At 43.2% G+C, this 19,204-nt stretch overlaps 1 protein-coding gene across 1 annotated transcript in view; it reads right to left on the bottom strand.

The window, feature by feature from the left end:
• uvrag (UV radiation resistance associated gene) overlaps nt 1-18,813 on the bottom strand; it is a 72,750-nt gene extending 53,937 nt beyond the window's left edge. Inside the window, exons 1-7 of the mRNA XM_030792710.1 lie at nt 18,562-18,813; nt 15,201-15,318; nt 14,223-14,257; nt 11,924-12,085; nt 11,439-11,513; nt 11,215-11,300; nt 1,371-1,476 (exon numbers count right to left, since the gene is read on the bottom strand). Of these exons, the coding sequence (XP_030648570.1) occupies nt 1,371-1,476; nt 11,215-11,300; nt 11,439-11,513; nt 11,924-12,085; nt 14,223-14,257; nt 15,201-15,318; nt 18,562-18,666 (687 nt within the window). The 5' untranslated portion in view covers nt 18,667-18,813. The remainder of the gene's footprint in view (nt 1-1,370; nt 1,477-11,214; nt 11,301-11,438; nt 11,514-11,923; nt 12,086-14,222; nt 14,258-15,200; nt 15,319-18,561) is intronic.
• Nucleotides 18,814-19,204: the final 391 nt, after the last annotated feature.

Below are 19,204 nucleotides of genomic sequence, written 5' to 3'. Positions count from 1 at the left end.
GAGAGAGAAAGAGAAACAGACAGAGTGAGAGAGAAAGACAGCGGGAGAGACATAGAGACTGGAGCAGAGAAAGAAATCAAGCCAAAAAAAAAAAATTTTTTTTTTCTAAGATAAAAAAGACATACTCAAGCTGACTTTCACACAAAAAAAACCCTACGAAAACCTAGATATCTGTCTGACACCAGAGTAGTGCCATACATTTTCAGGGTACTAAAACCAAGACTTTAAGGGGTTGAGTGACCATCACTGACAGGTACTAAACGTATCAGAACCTTTGAGAGTATGTTTGTGACAGCTGAAACTCTGCAGCCTCACTGGCATACAAATGCACAACAGGGGCAAATATTAAACAGAAAATCCATTTCTGTCATAAGGAATAGAAGGCAAAGGGGAATGTGTACATTCACCAGGGTCTGCGGTTCATATGTCAGGACACTATATCCCGAATCCACTTTTTCTCCGTGTTAAAAATAACACAGAGCCTGACAAAAAAAAAAAACCCCGGGGCAGCGCCTAGGCTACTGTTCTTCAGAGAGACTATTTTTGAAGAAAGGTGTCAAAGCCCAAGGGGACTTTCTTGCCCCGGGGGAAACAGGGCTGGCTTTTTGAAGTGCCCGTTTACAATAAACACCACATTAAAACCCCGGGATTACCATTCCGTTTTCACAGCTGCGCGGCTGCCAATTCCAAAAATGTTAGATATGCCCTGCTTTCTTTTTCATTCTGGTCCCCCCCCCCCCCCCCTCACGGATACAGTGAACATGGAAAGACAAACAGTCGGATTTCTTTTTTTCTTTTCTATTTTTTTTTTTTTTTTTTTTTTGAAAGCCGGCCGCGACATGAGCATAGCGGGGAAACATAGCGGGGGTTTTGGGTTCGCTAAATCCATCAAAACACAGGATACGATAAATGCCTGAGGACTTAATGACATATTTATGAGGATCTGTGTAATACAAGATATACAATCAGCCCCGCATTTACAGCACGGCACTTCTCAGCTTATTACTGCAAGATGAACAAGAGCTGCCGGGATTTCTAACTAGTTCCTGGGGATCTGACGGACAGACCTACTGTTTGAAAGAGCAAAAGGAGAAAAAAAAAGACAAAAAATACTACAGTTGACCATTATGTGTGTATAAATGCTTATACATATATATATATATATACACACACATATATATAGATACACACACACACACACACACACACATATATGTATATATATAAGTATATGATGTTGTGTATGTAATTTAGATCTGCTGTTTTTGATGAGTAAAATGGGGGAAAACATATACAAAAAGCATGTCATTTTCTCCTGAATTGTTTTTGAATTTGACACTGAATTATTTAAGATTATGTAAGAGTCTCACTCTCTCAGTGCAGGCGGCAGTCGTCCTCAGCTTCACCTCGATCTCCTTCCCAATCTTCTGCACAGTCACCTGGGTCTGTTTGATGGCCCTCTGGGCTGTGTGCAGTCTGTGGAGCAGAGGAGGAAAAGAGAAAGAGAGAGAGAGAGAGACGTGGAGCTATATTATTCTACATCTGTTTTGTAAGAGAAAGAGAGAGAAGTGACTGGTAAAGCATTCAACATCGATGCAACAAAGGAGTGTAGCAACCAAGGTTGTAGGTGCACTAGAAGAAAGGTCGAAACATTAGGTCAAAGCGCTTTTAAAAGGATTTTTTTTTTGTTTGGTGCAATACCAATTGGCTAGGATGGAGAACATTAAGAAAACACAAGGTCAACAACAACCACAGTTCCGCTGAGCTGGCCTCTAAAGTATCTAAAAGTATGATTTTTTTTTTTTAATGTTTGTTTGTTTGTTTTTGGGGGATTTTTTTTTTAATACAAAACAGAATCATTGCAGAAAATCACACATTCACGATCAAATTAGGCACAAAATAAATCTGAATAACGGGAAGTACTGTACTTCTCACAGATTTATTACAGTGGGTTTTGTCGAAATGAACACGCTGAAACCTAACCGTAAAGATTTAATGAGCAAAAGGAAGAGGAAAAGACACAGAGTGTTATGTGTGGTCAGCCACATGGCGTGAAACAAATTCTGTTTCTGAACCGAGAACAGCGATGAGTGAACCCTTACAATAAACAATGCTTTATACTTCATCAACAAAGTCAGCATTTGTACTGATACAAAGATGACAGAGTCGCTCTAAGTCTCACCTGAATCGGATGAATAAAGGGACGATTAAGTTGGTGACTTAGCGAAACAATAACGAACAACATTTCAGATGCGAGAATTTTCAGAAGAGTTGAAAAGTTTCGTTTATTTTTAACATTTTTTTTTTAACGACCCCAACCTTAACCAACCGCTTGTTACCAAAAGCCTGTTAAGTAATACTGTGATACAAACCAATAACAGCCTTTGTTCTGACAAATTCAAATTAACTCCAGAGTGTTCCAGGGTAAACGGTGTCAATTCCAAATGCCTCTTATGTTTGCCATAAACACGAAGCCTTTTTATTAGGCCCATAAACAAAAAGTCTATTATTTACTTAACTGTGTTTACTGATGCCAGGTCATCAAAACAACAACACAAGAGAGAAATCAGAGAGAGAGTTACTGGATTCATCAATCATATGGCTGATTCACTTCAACACAGCTTTCCCCTCAAGTTCAGACCACATGTGGCCTCAGAGAGAGCGGAGCTTTGGCTTTTTGGTGAGGACAGCTTGAGTCACAGCTTGGGGGGGGGGGGGGGGGCAATTTCACACCCCCCATTCATCCCTCTGACACCCCCATTGCCCCCCACACGCCCCCACCCCACCCAATCCCCACCACCCTCTCAGTTCTCTGTACCGAGAGACGGGGTATTTTAACAGGAAGGTTACCAAAGCTTCTTAACGTCTCTTCTCTCACCAATATGTAGGACCACCTAATGAGATATGGCTATGAAATGTGGTGCTGCTGTTCTTCTCCCAAGACCCCCCCCCCCACACACACACAGTCCCCACCACCACCCACAACCCCCAGCCCTCTCCATTGGCCGGGAGCTTCGTACGACTCTGTTGTCTGGGTTTCAGATCCAGCTTTTGTGGTTTGCTTTTCTCGTTAGCACATACCCGTTTGCCATGTTTCCCCACACACGAGAGCTTTCACCAAAAAGCCCTCAGGCTAAGCCTTCAAGCCGTCTGAGGACCTTTTCACCGAATGGCGAATTCAAGCCCGCGTTCGTTTTCTCGCTTGTTCAGTTGTTCGCAGCTGGCGCGCCAGAAAGATTATCGAATTCTCGTGGGCCTCCCAAACAAAAAAAAAAACCCCAAGAAAAAAAAAAAAAAAAAGGAGGAGCATGAGTTCCATGTGGCGTATATTAAAAAACAGTGCAGAATTTCAGGAATAGGAGTTTCTAACGTTTTCCCCTGCATTTTAATGTTGTACTGTGTAAGCCCTGAAACCCATCTCCAAAACCTGCCAAAACACACATTTTCAGAACACAGGCTCTTGGGTTTCACTGGATTTTCTGGCTCTCTTAAGAACTCTGATGGAACCACAAAAGACAGCGTTTAGGCCTTAGATTAATCCCATATTCTCAATAGACTTGACCGCAATAATCCGAACCTCAGTGTAATTACCCTATACGAGAAGCGTGTTCTCATCTATTCTCGTAGCGCAGGTGCTATTTGATGACATATTGGTGGTTTCCCATACTTCAGTTCATTTTTACAGTAATAATGATCTTATTACCACAGCTCTGTCATCAGCATTACTTAACAACTTTCAAAACCAACCTAAAGATGTACCAACACACACACTTCATCAGCGCAACGGATCAGTGCAATCAACTCATCTCCTTTTTTTTTTCAAGCCAAAAGTCTATTAACCTTTCTTCCCAAATCTATACAAAAACATACACTTGCTCCGTTGGCAAAAAAAAAGGAAAAAAAAAGAGAAAAAGCCTGTGTTTTAAGCAAGGCACTTTCAACACCTCAGCTCCGTTCATCTGGACATGACCCCTTGGTTCGGTCTGTGATATTGCCTATGCCTGCAGCCTATTCGCAACCTGAGAGCAGACACCTGCTCTGAGAGCAAGGGATAAATGGAGAGGAAATCCTCCAGTAAGATCCTTTAGGTAAACACTCTCCTCTTTCTAAGCCTTATTTTTTCCCTTGTCTTTTCAAATTTACTGTTAATTCATTATGTCTCTAACGAAGGAACTGGTCAATTTGACAAAGCTTATCTCCAATATCACAGTCCAGATTCACCTCACATGGCTGAAAAGGGCTGAATGAGTGTGTGTGTGTGTGTGTGTGTTTGTGTGTGTGGGGTTAAATGTATGACGCCCACAGGACAGATGTGGTGAAAACATTAACAAGGTCCCTTCCCAGAGCTTGACTGAAATGCATCCAGACCAGGCCCAGGCGCAGAGGACCACGCAGCTGAAGCAGGGTTCAGTCAGCCACACACTGACCCTGTTATTAATGCAGACAAGGGTTTTTGCTCTATTCTGACACAACAGAAGTGCCACAGATGCAAAGTATGAACAGGTGTCTGTCAGAGGTCTCTCTCTCTCTCTCTCTCTCTCTTTTCTCATTCTCTCTCTCTTTCACACACACACACACACATATACACACTGATGTCCTTATAGTAACAGGACACAGCTCCATGGGAGGCTTCCTGAACATGTGCATTTGTGGGGCCTCTTCATTTTTTTAAACACTTGTTTCCCCTTGACCTTCTAATCCCCCAACACCCCCCCTAACCCCCACCTCACCCTCTGCCCCCCCCTCCCCTCCTCGGGATGTGAAGGAGTGTGAGCTGACCCCGGGTATAAATCACAGGCTCTTTACAGCATGGTGGTGTCTCATACCATCTTCACACATTCAAAGAGAGAACAGTACACGCCCCCCCCCCCCCCCCCCCACCTTTGGGACCGTTCCCGATTTTCCACTCCTTTTTCGTTTTAACCCGGCGACGATAACACGATGGGCGATAAGCCCGATGCCGATAGTTCTCGCGAACAGTGGGTCGAAGCTGATTTGACAGCTTTATCGGTACCTGTTGATTACGGTGGAGGAATCTGATAGGAGCCCTTCCCCTAGGAGAGGAGAAGCTATCGGCCAATCTTTTCACGTCTGTCTGCGCCATTATCAGGCCTGCTGTCTGGAGCTGATCTCTAAGCTTGTCATTCAACGCCTTTCTGACCTTGCATATCAGAGGTGAAGAACAGGGGAGGACTAACCAATCCCGCACTCAACCGGAGAAAATGCACAACACCTTAATAACAGCAACGACTTCAGTTTTATTTATTAATCAGTACAGAGCGGCACTGATTAAACAGGAAAAAAAAAGGGGAGGGGGGGGAGGTCTAAGCATGGCTTTCATCAGTTTACATTTAAAAAAAAGCTTCTCGATATTCAGAATGTGAGTTGTTTAGCAAGTCACGCTGAAAGATCTGCTGATTTGCAATGACGGATGCAATGTTTATTTCGCCCCTGTCTCTGTTTCACAACAGCTTAGAATTGCCCTTTTTAAGATTGCTATAGGCATATACCAGAGCACCATAGTAGTCTTAGAGGAGTACAGTGAGACAGGAAAAGAGGGACACCAGAGGCCAGTGTGATAGACTGACAAGGAGAAAAAATGAACAGAGGGCAAAATAAACAGAGAGAGAGAGAGAGAGAGAGAGAGAGAGAGAGAGAGACATTAACTCGTGACCTTAAACACGTCTTAATTTTTTCCAGAGTTGCTGGACAGTTGTGACACACGTGGTGGAGAGCAGTTTGCAATTCTCACTCAATGTGTGTTTATCTGTTTACGTATTTACCGTTCAGCGGAAGCCAAATAAATACTCAGCCCTGTTTGTTTGGGGCTATGGAAAAAAAATAAAGGCTTAAGACAGACTGATCATCTGGCAGATTTGAGACAAGGCCCGAAAACAAAATGTCGCGTCAAGGTTTTTTGTTTTTGTTTGTTTTGTTTTGTTTTGTTTCTTGCATTGGAACATGGAAATCACACTCCGAGTCCAGAAAGACAGGGCTCAAGAAAACACATCTTCTTTCCATTCGGTTACAGTCAGGCCTTTGTGGCTGTTCCATCCAGTTGCTGTTCTTCAAACTTCTGTTTGCATTTCTTTCGCATACTGTTTGGGTCTAGTTTTTCAAATTTTAGAAACCACTTCAAACGGACTTAGGGAACAGTGGAGGTGTTGTTGGTCCTCCAGCAGGAGAAAGCAATGAAATAAAGAGTAGTCCGCCAAGTGGGTATCTGAGAGTCGAGGCAGAAGAGGAAAGGGGGGGGGGGTGTAAAAATGTTTTTTTTTTTTGTTTTTTTTCCTCCATTTGTGAAACGATCTTATGTCAGGGCGACAAGGAGTTTTGTTTTGTTTTGTTTTGGGTTTTTTTTTCTTTCGTTATTTCATTCCTCTCTTTCCTCCCTTCCTCTCTGAGGAGATAAGGGTCATACACGCAGACAAACTCCCCAAAAAAATTCAAAATCCGCCAAACGGCATGTTTTTCATATGATACTCGATTCAGATGGAAGGCCACGCACCTCCTCATACTGATACAATCCAAACTCAACCATCTCGAAACCTGGAAACAGTTCAGCTTATACGACATTAACCCTGCGCATGATATAAACAATTCATAAGGAGTTTTTGACCTATGTCTCATTAACAATATAATCAGTCATACAGGGATAGCGAGACCAGGGCTAGATGGAACCAGCTGAATAAACATTTTAGCTAACAACAGTAAGTCACATGTTATCAGCAAACTCTTTACAATCAACGACACAATTGGGTCTCTTCTTTGAATGAGGGCTGTAGCTTGTGATACAAAAACTAATCAAAGGCATGAAGGAATCGGTGGGGGGGGGGGGTCAGGGAGCAGGGATTTGACAGAGAATGGAAAACAAAAACACCTTGGCCTAACTATCTACAGTGTACCCGTACTCCTGCTTCACAGCTAAGGAATGTCAATACAAACACTGCCCCCTCTCTCTCTCTCTTTCTCTCTGTCTGTATACATACACCTCCAATTTCAGCATTGTCTGCAGTGCTTCAAAACAGATAAGACTGCGGCCTGAGTGAAAATATTTTCCTCTCCTACATTCTCTCTCTCTCTCTCTCTCTCTCCTTTCTGTTGATGGATTAAGGGGAGACCTTCAAGTAAATCAGATCCTGTAAATAGGTTTGCGTGGCAACCTTCCACAAGTTCAAAACAAAAAACGTCACTACGATTGTTCGCAAGATAACACCAGCCCGAAGACGAAGCTCAGTGAACAGTCCTTTTCCACAGGCACAACATTATAACACTGCTGTACACACAAGACAGATATATTATATGTAATACACACACACACACACACACACACACACACGTGACACAAGTGTGTGTGTGTGTGTGTGTGTGTCTCTGTGTGTGTGTATACATACATGTATATATAAGAGACAAATATGCTACATAAAGCATGAAACATATGTGTGGCATATATTATATCTGTCTGTATTGTCTATATTGTTGCAAATAAACTCATAAATCTAACGTACATCTAATACATAAACTCATTAATCTATGTCTGAACCGAAACGTTTCCCAGCTCCGTGGAGAGGGATTATATAAAGAGAGGATGTGGGTCTAATGTGCAGGCTACCAGAAGATGCAGTCATTACATGAAGGATCCTAAAAGAATGCGGCCCAGAACAGTCAGAGAGAGATTGGAGTCGACAGCACTTTTCGCCGTCTGCCAGCGGCCAGGAGAAAGACAGAGCACCGGATGAGAGAAGAGAGCTGCAGTGGGATGGAATGAGATCCAACAAAAAACCCCCCCCCCCAAAAAAAAAAAAAACCAAGTCTTCCCTGAACATTAAGAGACAGTGGTGGTAAATGGCTGTCAAGAAAAAAAAAAAAAAGACTGAAGGATGTAACCTGAATCACCAATGATCTATCAAGGCTCCGTTAAACCCATAATTCATTGCGATTGGATCGGGTAGAAAACAAAGCAAAGAAAAAAAAAAACAAAAAAAAAAACCCAGCTGAATACGCCTCATTGAGAATTTGAAATATAACGCCCGTCTGAAGACGCGGATTCCTTTGGCTGAAACGGCAGGAAAGGTAAAGAGAGGTGGAGAAGCTAGCCAGTCCCTTCACGCTGGCTCTGAGATCTGGAGTTCGAGACGCCCAACTGGGCTGTTTTGATAATGTTAACATACACTCCCTGTGTGTCGAGAGAAAACAAAACAGCAGCGTCCATTTCAGCTGGGCGTTTTTGGAGATTAGGGCTTTAGTTTGCTTTTGCGCGGGGCTGGGAGGGCCATTCCGTGAGGCTCCGGGCCATTACTTTGGGGGCTTTGGGGCCCTTTTTTCGTGCAGACCAGCTGTTTAAACCGGACCGCTTAATCCAGTCCAGAACAATATTCTATGGCGGAGGCGCGGTAGGTTTCGGTACAACGCTGCATAGGCAACTGACCCGTTGGCCCTGCTGCGAGGTGCAAACTACAGGAAGGGCTTATCACCTCGGCAACCGTTGGGTCACACCCCTGAGCCCCTGTCCCGTTTCACAGGGCTCCCTCTGTTCTCCGTACCCCACCAATCAAACGAAATGTCAACCCCATGGCACGAGAATGCATCTGTGCCAGAGGGACAAAGCAGGGCCTTAGACATGCGGAGCAGAACAGACTAGAGACCAACTCAAAACTTAATAACACATTAATGACATTATTATACATTAAAAAAAAACCCATTTAAAATAGCAGGGACATATCATGCTTTATGATCATTGTAAATAAGAGATCGCTGGTTTGGTTTTTTGACTTTGAAAGAACTGGAACGGATAGAGCTTCTCTGTGGGCCTAATGAAAATTATATTGCAGAGTCACGTTCACACAGTGAAACGTTCTTGGGTTAGAATCCCACACTAACTGTAGTTTATTATTGATCAGTCAGAGTCCGAGTGAGCAGGCATTTGTCAGACGATATTCTCTCTTCTCCAGATGCACTTCCTGCTTTTGGACTCCTACGGCTACAAATTCAGGTGAAGAGTGCCAAAATCCTTTAGAAAGCCACAGAGGAAGAGGTTCGCCGGCGGGGGGCTACTTTCAAAACTTGCCGCTGGCCCTGGATTTGCAGTCGTCTCAAAAACGTGTTTGATTCTCACCGATCACTTCACTGATTTGACTGCCACAGAGAGCTACTGACTTCACAAGCTTATCCCAACCAGAGCTCTTCACCACAAAACAATACAACAGAGAGTGGTGGTAGGAGGAGGGGCAGGTGGGGGGCAGTGGGGGGGGGGGTGTCTTCAAACAGCGTTTTGGCAACCAGTGTTGCAACGATCTCGTTCGCTCTCTCATCCGCAATGTTTTCCTGCTTTCCACCCCCCCCCCCCCCCTCTAGGCCATGTCAGGTTAAGAGGTTTTGACAGCTAATTGCTGATGACTTCGCTGCGTCAATCAAAAACAAATGTTTCTTCAGCGCTAATAAGAACAACAGCCAATCAATCCCTTCCTCTTATAAGACTCAACCCTTTTCCCTTTCCCTTTCTCCCCCCAAAACATGCAAACGTGCTGCTCTCCTCATCTATCACGCAGAGTAAATCAAAGTTCCCCGCTTCGCAGCGCGATGCAGCGCGAGCAGCTCTGTCAAAACCGTAAGAAATTCCTCTCTCCTCGCTGAAGTCCTGTTATCAAAGGCTATGACATACATTTCTGGAAAGAGCAGGGTCTGGGAGGAGACGTGGCAGAGCGAACGGATCTGATGCACTCTTTCTGCTGGAGGAAAAGGGACTGAATTCATGGAACTGAAGACCGTTCCATGTGCAACAAAAGAACATTTTATAGCACCTCACAGAGGGAGATCATGAGTAATCACACACGTGGGTGGGTGGGTGGGTGTGTGTGTGTGTGTGGGGGGGGGGGCTGTTTTTTCAACCTGAAACCAAGATCTTGCACAGACAGATAACCCCCCCCCATCCCCCCCATCCCCCCCCCCCGCCACCCCCATCACTTCCACCCCCCACGCCCCCACCCCCTACCCCCCAGTCACAGCTGCCCCTAAAACATACAAACACCCTTTGACATAAAACCTTGAGTAACGGACAAGTGGAAAACCTGCTATCAACCTCTCAACTCCCCTGAGAGCTCCTGACTCGACAAAGGCCCCCATGAACACCGCCAGCCTCACTCTGGGACAAACAAGAGAAAACAAGACAGGACACAAACAGCGCTATCCCCAAAACTACTCCCTTTTTCTCACCTATATCCTAACCAAATATTATGTCTGAGATCTGACGCTGGAGCTATAAACTTTATTACACACATGGGGTGTCTGTGTTTTCACTATGATTAGACATTATGTAGTAAACCTTCAGAGTCCAGGGGCTTTTCATCTACAGGGATTATCACACAGCTTCCTCTTGCAGAAATATATATATATATATGTGTGTGTGTGTGTGTGTGTGTGTGTGGGCACAGTTCAGACTGAATGAAATTTTCTCTAATGAATTAAAATTTTCTCCAGGGGCTTTCTCTTTCGAGACATAATAGCTTGATGTCAGACTCAAGCAACACGAAACATTATTTCTGAATCCTTTTCTCTGATCCCAGAGCAGCCAGACATAAAAACATTAACTTCACAAAGATTCAGGAGCTCAGAAATAAGGTGAGATGTTGCCATCTGGTGGAGAAAAGGTGCTACAGCAGGCCAGTAGCAGAAGGGTTCAAGCAAATCAAGCAAACAAGAGTCCTCAGAGAATCACTCAGCTAAGCATAGAAGAGTGCCAGCGATGACAAGGCACCAACATTTTTCTTCTTGATTAAAGCACTCCTGTTGTGTATAGCCTTTCATCCAATATAAACACAGTCTTGTCATTTTTGGCTCCAGAAGAGCGTACCGTAGAGAGACTAATGAAAAGCTAATCCTCACTGCCCCCTACTGGTCAAATTAAGCTCAATCATTTCAAATTGATTTGGTTGTAAATTCTTTTTTTGTTGTTGTTGTTGTTGTTGTTTAATTAACATATGCACCACTTCAGCAATGTACATGTCTTGTCATAACAGAGAACGTTTCTCAGTTCCCCTTTAAAGAGAACTCTTTTAAAGAGAAAATTATGAGAAACCGAGACCTTTTACGCCTTCCTGAACATTTTAGAGTTCTTAGATATGATATATTTTGTGTAGGAGAATCGGTCTGACATACATACAGGAATTAAGGCAGACGGTGAAATACGAGTATAAATAATAAAGACTGTAGTCTTACCTCAGTAAGGAGAAGACGCTATACGAGTTTCTCACAGAACTCTGGTCAACCTGAAGTAAGCTGTTCTTTTTTCTTTCAGAGTGATCCTGAGAGAAGACCAAACAAACGCCACGATGAAAACTACTAAAGAAATACGCCCACCGACGCAATAAACCCAGCAACGTGCATTCGGTGTATAATTTATCAGTTTGGTTTGAAATGTTTTGGTTCAGAGAGAGAAACACCTTTTGATCAAAGTCAGCTGCATAGTAGCCATCATTCAGTCCGAATATGATCTCATTTGGGTTCCTGGAGCGTATCTGAGGGGAGAGAGACAGGGGTACGTTACTCAGAGTTTGGCCATGGGTTTCACCGTTGGCCCCAGACTGACTGCACAAGTAGCTGGGACTGAACCTGTGCATAACTGAAAGCCAGATTGGTAGCAATGAGCAAAAAATGAGGCTTTTTTTTTAAATGAGTTTCTCCAGTCTGTTGGGGCTGGAGTTATGGTGGTGGCGGCGTTGCTGTGTGTGTGTGTGTGTGTGTGTGTGTGTGTGTGTGTGTGACTGTATGTGTGTATGTGTGTGTGTGTGTGTGTGTCCGACAAAGAGAGAGAGAGAGAGAGACACATACACAGACAATGTGAAAGAAAGAGAAGGAAAGAGAGAGAGAGAGAGAGAGAGACAGAGAGAGAGAGAGAGAGACAGAAGGAGAAGTGAGAAGGCCTTACCTGTTGACCTGTGTATCGGAGTCCGTCCAGGTTGACCTTCCACTCTATCAGGAGCTGGTACTGCTCCTCCCTGCCCCCCCAGATTCTCACCACAAAACAGGACACTGACGTATCCAGAAGGTCCGGCAACATGGCAAAGTCCAGACTCCGCCACGTTGGGTTCTGACCGTGCGCACGCAAACACACACACGCACGCACACAGACACACACACGCACACACACACACAAACGTCACATTTCTGTGCTAATGCCCACCAGTCATGTGAAATTTTAACATTGACATTAACGGCAATATCGTCATAGATGTTTAACTGACTGTTGACCAAAGATTTCCCACTGCTCAAAAACAACAGCCCTTCGGGTCATTACTTAGCAATTACCTAACCATAAAACACAGTCTATATCCACGGTGATATTTACAGTTAGTCAGATATTTAGGTTAAGTTAGATATTTAGGTTACAGTAAATCCGCTGTTGATAAGCAGTAACATTTGAGACTATGACCTCATTAAGACATATACAAAAACAGTTTGTGCAATGTTGAGTCTTTGGAAACTCCTCCTTCTACAGGATGTATATCCGATAAAATTCAGCTTGTCTGTCTGAGCCAGTCAGCAGCAAAAACAGACAAAGATCACGAGACAGGGGCAAAGCCGTAGTGGGGGGGGGAGGACGATAACTAAAGGAATACAAAAGAAGAAAAAGTTAGAGAGTGACAGCGAGAGGATGAAAAACACGAGGGTAAAAGAAAGAGATAGTCTAAACACAATGCCAGGAAAGAGACAGAGAACAAGAGGAAGGAGAGAGACCATCATGCGCTGGATGGAAAAATTCAGAAATGTCATGTCTTTATTACATCTAGAAGAGCGCGGGGGGGTGGGCGTGTGGGGGGTGATGTCACTTTGAGTGTTGAAGTGACATCTACCCCTCTCGTCTGTAAAAGCACGGTCATTCGCTTATCGTTCGGACTGTAACTGTCCCGTTTTTCAGTACTGTGGTGGCTCAGATTCTGTTCATGGTGGAAATGGAGATATACTCAGGTCCGTTTTTGTGTTTAAATGTTCTGACTTAACCTCGCCAAAAAAAAAACAAAAAAAAACAGCACAGTACAGGAGATGGGAGTTTGAGGCTCTGTAACTGTGTTACTGAAGCACAAGTCTTTATGTAATACAAGAGCCTACTTACGGGAGAGACACACAAGCAGCGACTGACTCTTTTTGGCTTAATGACATTATCCAGTACAGAGGACTTCTTGTGCAATGGCAGTTCATTCACATGCAAACACACAGTTAATCTGTGTGTGTGTGCATGTGTGTCTGTGTCTGTGTCTCTGTGTGTGTATCAGCTTTAAGTCTGATTGTCATCCGCTGTAACTGATAGAAATCTCTTATAAAATATTCAAGCAGTGAATTAAACTTCTTAGCTGTGGTCATGTGATTCCGCGATATGTCTAAAATCATGACAAAACATTTTTTGTTGCTGACACAACAGCTATAAATGTTCCCAACAGTACGATGCCACCAGAGGATGCACATATTGCCCTAAAAGCTGCTTATTAGGCACAACTCAAAACAACCCAATTTTACCTCCTGGTCTTTCCTGCAGTACACAGACTCCACGAATTCAAATATGGCAGAAAATGAATACGGACAGAACATGAAACTAACTAAAGCTAAATCCATCCACAAATGAATGACTCTACCCTTCGCTCAGAAGAGCAGAGCTGTAAGGACACAGCGCAGGGCCCCACGGTTTTTTTTCTTTTTTGTTTTGTTTTCTTCTCGAGCTGAATGAGGAGACTTTGCTTTTACACAAATAGCGTGAGCTATCTGGAGCAGAGTTCACGAACGCAACCTGCGGCCCAGCGCAGTACTGGAAAAATGACGATTCTATATCACAATAAAGGCTTTGACACAAAACTGAGTGAGATGGTCGTTTTGCTTTGTACTGGGGGATTTAAGGATGTGGTTAATAGCCTTTTAACAGAGACCGGATCTGCTAGTTCTGTCAACCTCTCCAGCATGAGATTATTCAGAGGCCATTATTATCCAGAGCAGTTCGCTAAACCGGGTGTAGACGCATGGGTTTTTTTTTTGTGACACCCACTCTGTCATAGTCTATGCTAACAGAGGCACTGCCCTTCTCATTGAGAATACTTCCAGGCCAGTCATAGGATTACACCACTGCCATCAGTTACTTTAATATGCCATCTATTACGGTCTCGGACATATGACGCGAAACAAAATCATTTTGTGATGGAAGAGGCACCGGGAAAAAGATGAGCAAAGCCAACACTCACCAGAGAGTCTCGTATGACTTCGCTTTTGTAAAAGTCTGAAAGGGGAACAGAAGAGAGATGACATTTTAGGCTGATCATAGCTGTTACCAAAAAAACAAAAAACAAAACAAAAGCCAACAAACATACACACGCACAAAACATGAACCATCTCCAACGATTTTCAGCGCTTCAAAATGAACTCTCAGTAGTACTACATGAACATCTCAGCTGCAGAGACAATGATCCGAAGGTTTATTTCTCACCTGTCAGATTGATCTGTCTTCTTGCATATGTATAAACTGAGAGTGAGACAGATTCAAGGTCGCATAAACAAAGCCTCTTTTTTTTCCTTACACCATTTGGTCTGCCACACTGACAGGATCTTGTCCAAGTCTTTCTAAACCATGGCCTCATCAACTAGACTATGTACAAATGATTGAGTACACTGTGTGTAGTTGACTCTTTTACTTCCTTAAACTTTTCTTGCACTTGTATCTGGTCTCCTACTGAACTTAACCGCTGTACTTATACCAGAACCAGCTCCTTAATGACTACATATTTGGATCGCATTTTGCCTCCCATGGTAGTTGCTTTGTATAAAAGCGTCTGCTGATTGAAAATGCAAATGTAAATGTACACTTTTTGTCCATTGCCACTATCCATATGTAAAGCACTGCAAATTGAACAGTAACAAACAAATAACCCCTTAGAATGGACTGCAAGGTTACGGAAACAATGACACCATGTTTGTTTAGCTGGGGCCTTTTCTGAAACAGATTGAAACTGAAACAGATTACAGTTTATACAGATTATAGTTTATGCCTGTTATCATCACTGGGCCTTCACATAAACTGTCAGATTGGTCTAAAATAACCCGGTGCACAGTCTATATGAGTCTGAGTGGTCGGTCTCCTGTGGACTGAATGAAAGGTCAGACTTTAACGGCAGAGACATTCACAGCGGGTACCTCAGGGCAGAGGGGGAATTAATGGCCGTTACCTTTCGATATACGGTCCTCCAGGCAGAGGTGAAGGGTGAAGTATGTGTCCAACAGCGGAGAGCCATTTCTGTTCACGATATTACGGGCTGCAATACTCCGCAGGTGACGCAAGCGTCTCTAAGGTTAGGGGAGAGAGGGAGAGAGGGAGAGGGAGAGGGAGAGAGGGAGAGAGAGAGAGAGAGAGAGAGAGAGAGAGGGAGAGAGGGAGAGGGAGAGGGAGAGAGAGAGAGAGAGGGAGAGTCAGGGTGTGTTGTATAGGCATGCTTTTATGCTGTGCTCATTTTTATCATCGCTTCCAGTAACACAATCAGGACCTGCGCATATTCACTTACAAACCATTAAATGTAAACCCCTTGGCTCACTTCACGCGAGAGAAACCAGCCAAGTCTGCAAAAAAAAAAAAAAAGACCCAAAACGAAATGGGGTTATTGCATCTGGACTGCTTGTGAGCTCAGCATCGTAAGTTCCACAGGGAATACGCTGTGTCATTTACCAGCTTAGACTGTATCAGGCGACCTCAATGTCCACTCATTGACACGCTGAAGCAAGTTATTGATGAAAGGAAAAAAAACATTCAGTTGCGCACTTTTAATTCCACTGAAGTGCCCCCATTAAGAATTAAGACGTATAGCATCTGTAAGAGCAAAGCCTAGCTGTTCTCCTGCACCACGAATGTCATGCTTACTCAAGACTGCCACACAATTTCAACAAGTAAGCGCAGTTCAGTAGACCACTGGCCTTGAGAAACAAAACGTCTTTTGTGTTTCTTTAGGGTAGCGAAAGCACCGCGTTACTGTAAAACCTAACCATCCGCGCCGCCTGAAAAAAAAAAATGACATCACCATCGGTTGCTGAATTTAAGTACAGTTACTCAAAAGAAGCTTTGTAGTGCACACTTGAACAAGCTGCACTGAAGCCTTAAAAGAAATACCACAAAAACGCTCAATTTGAATGTAAACACTTCAACCAGTTTTCAAAGGCAGGATGGTATAGGTTAAATTTAAACAATTCTCCCCCTTACAAAAGTGTCTAAGTATGCCCTAAGCCTTTTTCCCCCCCCCCTCCTATTTACAACGCATTAGCGAATGTGAGACACGAGATTCAGTGTTTGAATGAGGTCTGCCTGCAAGGTATGGGTGGAACTCCGCTGACTGAAAGTCTGTGTGTATCTTAAGAATGGCTTTTGCCAGAGACTCACCTGACCAGCATTCTTCACAAGCGTAGTGAACTTCTGGCACTGCAGTTGGGCATTAGGCACTAAATCTGAGCTAAGTCATGAGACTTCCTATAGGATTAAGAGCCCGCTGAAACAAAAACACGTTTTGTTCCGACGGCATCTTCTTCTTTTTTTTTTTTTTCCTAAATAAAAGTCAGTGGACACCCCCCCCCCCCCCCAAAAAGTCTATTTGTATCATAGTCTAAGGGGTGCAGAAGGAGGGGTGCAGTCCTTTTTTGGTGTGTGTAAAGAGACCACTATGATTGCCTAAAGCTCTTAGGCAAACATGGGAAGGCATTATTGTTGTTTAGTAACACCATTCTTTTAGCTCAGATGATGATCCTAGCTAACAACAAAAACACAAAACCACAAAAAAAAAAAAAGCTAGGTAAATAGCTTTTATCAGCATTTCTTAGCCTAAAAGATGATAACACAAGCTAAACATCTGACCAGCTGTCAAAACCAGCAGTCAACCACTACTGCAGTAAAGCTCACCAGGAAATAGCTTAATGATCAATGCCTGACTACTAAGTCATATCTGCAGAAACATCTATATAGGACAGTGCTGAACTGAAGTCTTTCAACTGAGTGGGAGAGTGAGACAAAGCACAATTGTAAATCAATATATTATGCTATATCACATGGCAATGCAGCGAAGCATCCCATAATAGGCTCGCAACTGATTTACCAGGGTAATGTAAAGAGCAATCTGAGGATATTGTTTCATTTATCATTAAAAAAAACCCAAAGGTTTAACTTTTTTAACTAATTAATACATTATCACAACATATTAATTCAATTCATATTTTAATGTATAATGCAATTACTGACTTGTCATTGATGAACTTTAATTAATGAATTTATTTACACACTTTAATTTCATTACTACAAATTAACTTAATACTTAATACTTAAATCTTAAATATATATATATTTTAAGGCAGAATTTGGGGACTTTTCTCACCCCGAATTTGTCTGATTCGTGAAAATACTGATGAAGGAAATAATTCAGAATGTTCTGATTCACTAGCTGTCTTTCGTCAAATAAAAATGCCTAACCTCTGTAATAAAGGTAACATGAGGTCTGGGATGTCAAGTAACATCAATCTGACGTTCAAACCACATTAGTTATCAATAAGGATCACGTGATTTTTAGACGCAACAAACCGTCAACCTTTGCCCAATCCACCACCTTCAATGTTGTCAGGCTTGAAACAACACCCCCCGTGTTTACAGACGCTGGTGAGAACTCATTCATCAGAGGAAGCCTGGGTCGTAAGCAAAAGGGCTCTAATATTGCAGGGAAGACGAGAAGTTTTAACTGTTTTTTTTTTGTCACTGAGCGGTAAAGCTTGAACATAAGCCAAGCTATGCTGTTAGCACCACAACCCCCTTTTCGTTGTACTTGTGCAGTGAAAATTGTACTTGGCTAATGACAATAAAGATATTCTACTCTATTCTATTCCTGCTGGTGTTGGTTTCGATTCAGAAACTAGTCGCATCTACAGCATTAACTGAATAGTCAGTCAAAACTAGTGACAACCAACCATTATCACTATGAGAGCCATGGTTAGAATGTATGAAGTGCCTACTTTAAGCTACCTGCCATCCAATTGCCAAGTCACCTATCAAGAAATACCAGAGCTCTCAGCAAAGTGCTGGAAGTTATGCCGTCTTAGAGGCCGCATTACGTTATCAAGACATCAGCACACACGTTCTTTCGAAACAGTTTGCACAGCCATAATCGTGAACATCAACGACTTTTCTTGCTTACTGGCCAAGCTTGGCTAGTCAACTGATTGACATTTAGCCAACACTAGCTTGCTAGTTGACATTAGTCCCTTCACATAGCATGGTCAGCGAAACGGCACATACCGAGTAAGCCTTTAATGGTAACGTTAGTTTTGTAGCACTAAAGGCATATATGTTCCATATAGATCCGATGTTTGCAGAGGATGAATCAGGAGAAAGTGTACTGACAATGCTATAGTTGTTGACTTTGAGCTAATCAAGTTGTGGAGGCCCAGTGTTGTGATAATTTACTGTCATAACATGTGATACTGCGAGGGGTTACGGCAAACCGCGTTCGGTCCTAATAACAGAATACTCAGGACACGATCTGCAAGGTTTATTCCTTTCAGTACCTGCTGGGATGTGAGTTCAACATGCAGAGCTCGAGAAGATGTAGCTCCAGGGTTGCTGACAGAAGTGGCGGAGACAGGTAGATCCCGACCGGCGATGGAGCTCATCCTCCTAACGGCACCAGAGGCGTTTGCTTCATTCAACGAAATAGCTCATCCCCACCAATAAATTTCTCAAGTTCATGAATGTCCAGGTAAACTGTTTTCGCGAGAAACGACCGGTTCAATTAAATAATCTGCTTAAAGAAAATAAGAGGCTCTTGGAGCTGTCAGAAACGCGGCATAAACAAAGTAAGACTTGCTTAGGAAGCCATTACCCGTTCTTTATGGACAATCCCCAGTAAAAAACCGATAGGTCCAAGTTTGAGTCGATCAAAGAGAAATCCCACCCTTAAACGGAAGGCCCTGAAAGCATTGGTGTAGCTTTTGTCAATCACAACAAGGGGGCGGAGAACACTATTGGGAACTCGTGTTGGGCTATGTGTTCCTGCAAATATGCGGAAGTCGATTATTAAATGCTTGGGTAACGTGACCCTACAGAGATTGCGCCTTTGTTGGAAAGAGCGGTCGGGCTACCTTTGATTTCTGTACTGACATGACCACAAATATTCACAAAGTCGCAGCGGGAGAGACCGTTATTAAATTA

Source organism: Chanos chanos, chromosome 15 (assembly GCF_902362185.1).
Source record: "Chanos chanos chromosome 15, fChaCha1.1, whole genome shotgun sequence".
In the NCBI taxonomy this organism is placed as follows: domain Eukaryota; kingdom Metazoa; phylum Chordata; class Actinopteri; order Gonorynchiformes; family Chanidae; genus Chanos; species Chanos chanos.
Note: the sequence above shows the minus strand (reverse complement) of the source record. Positions and strands in the feature narration are given on the sequence as shown.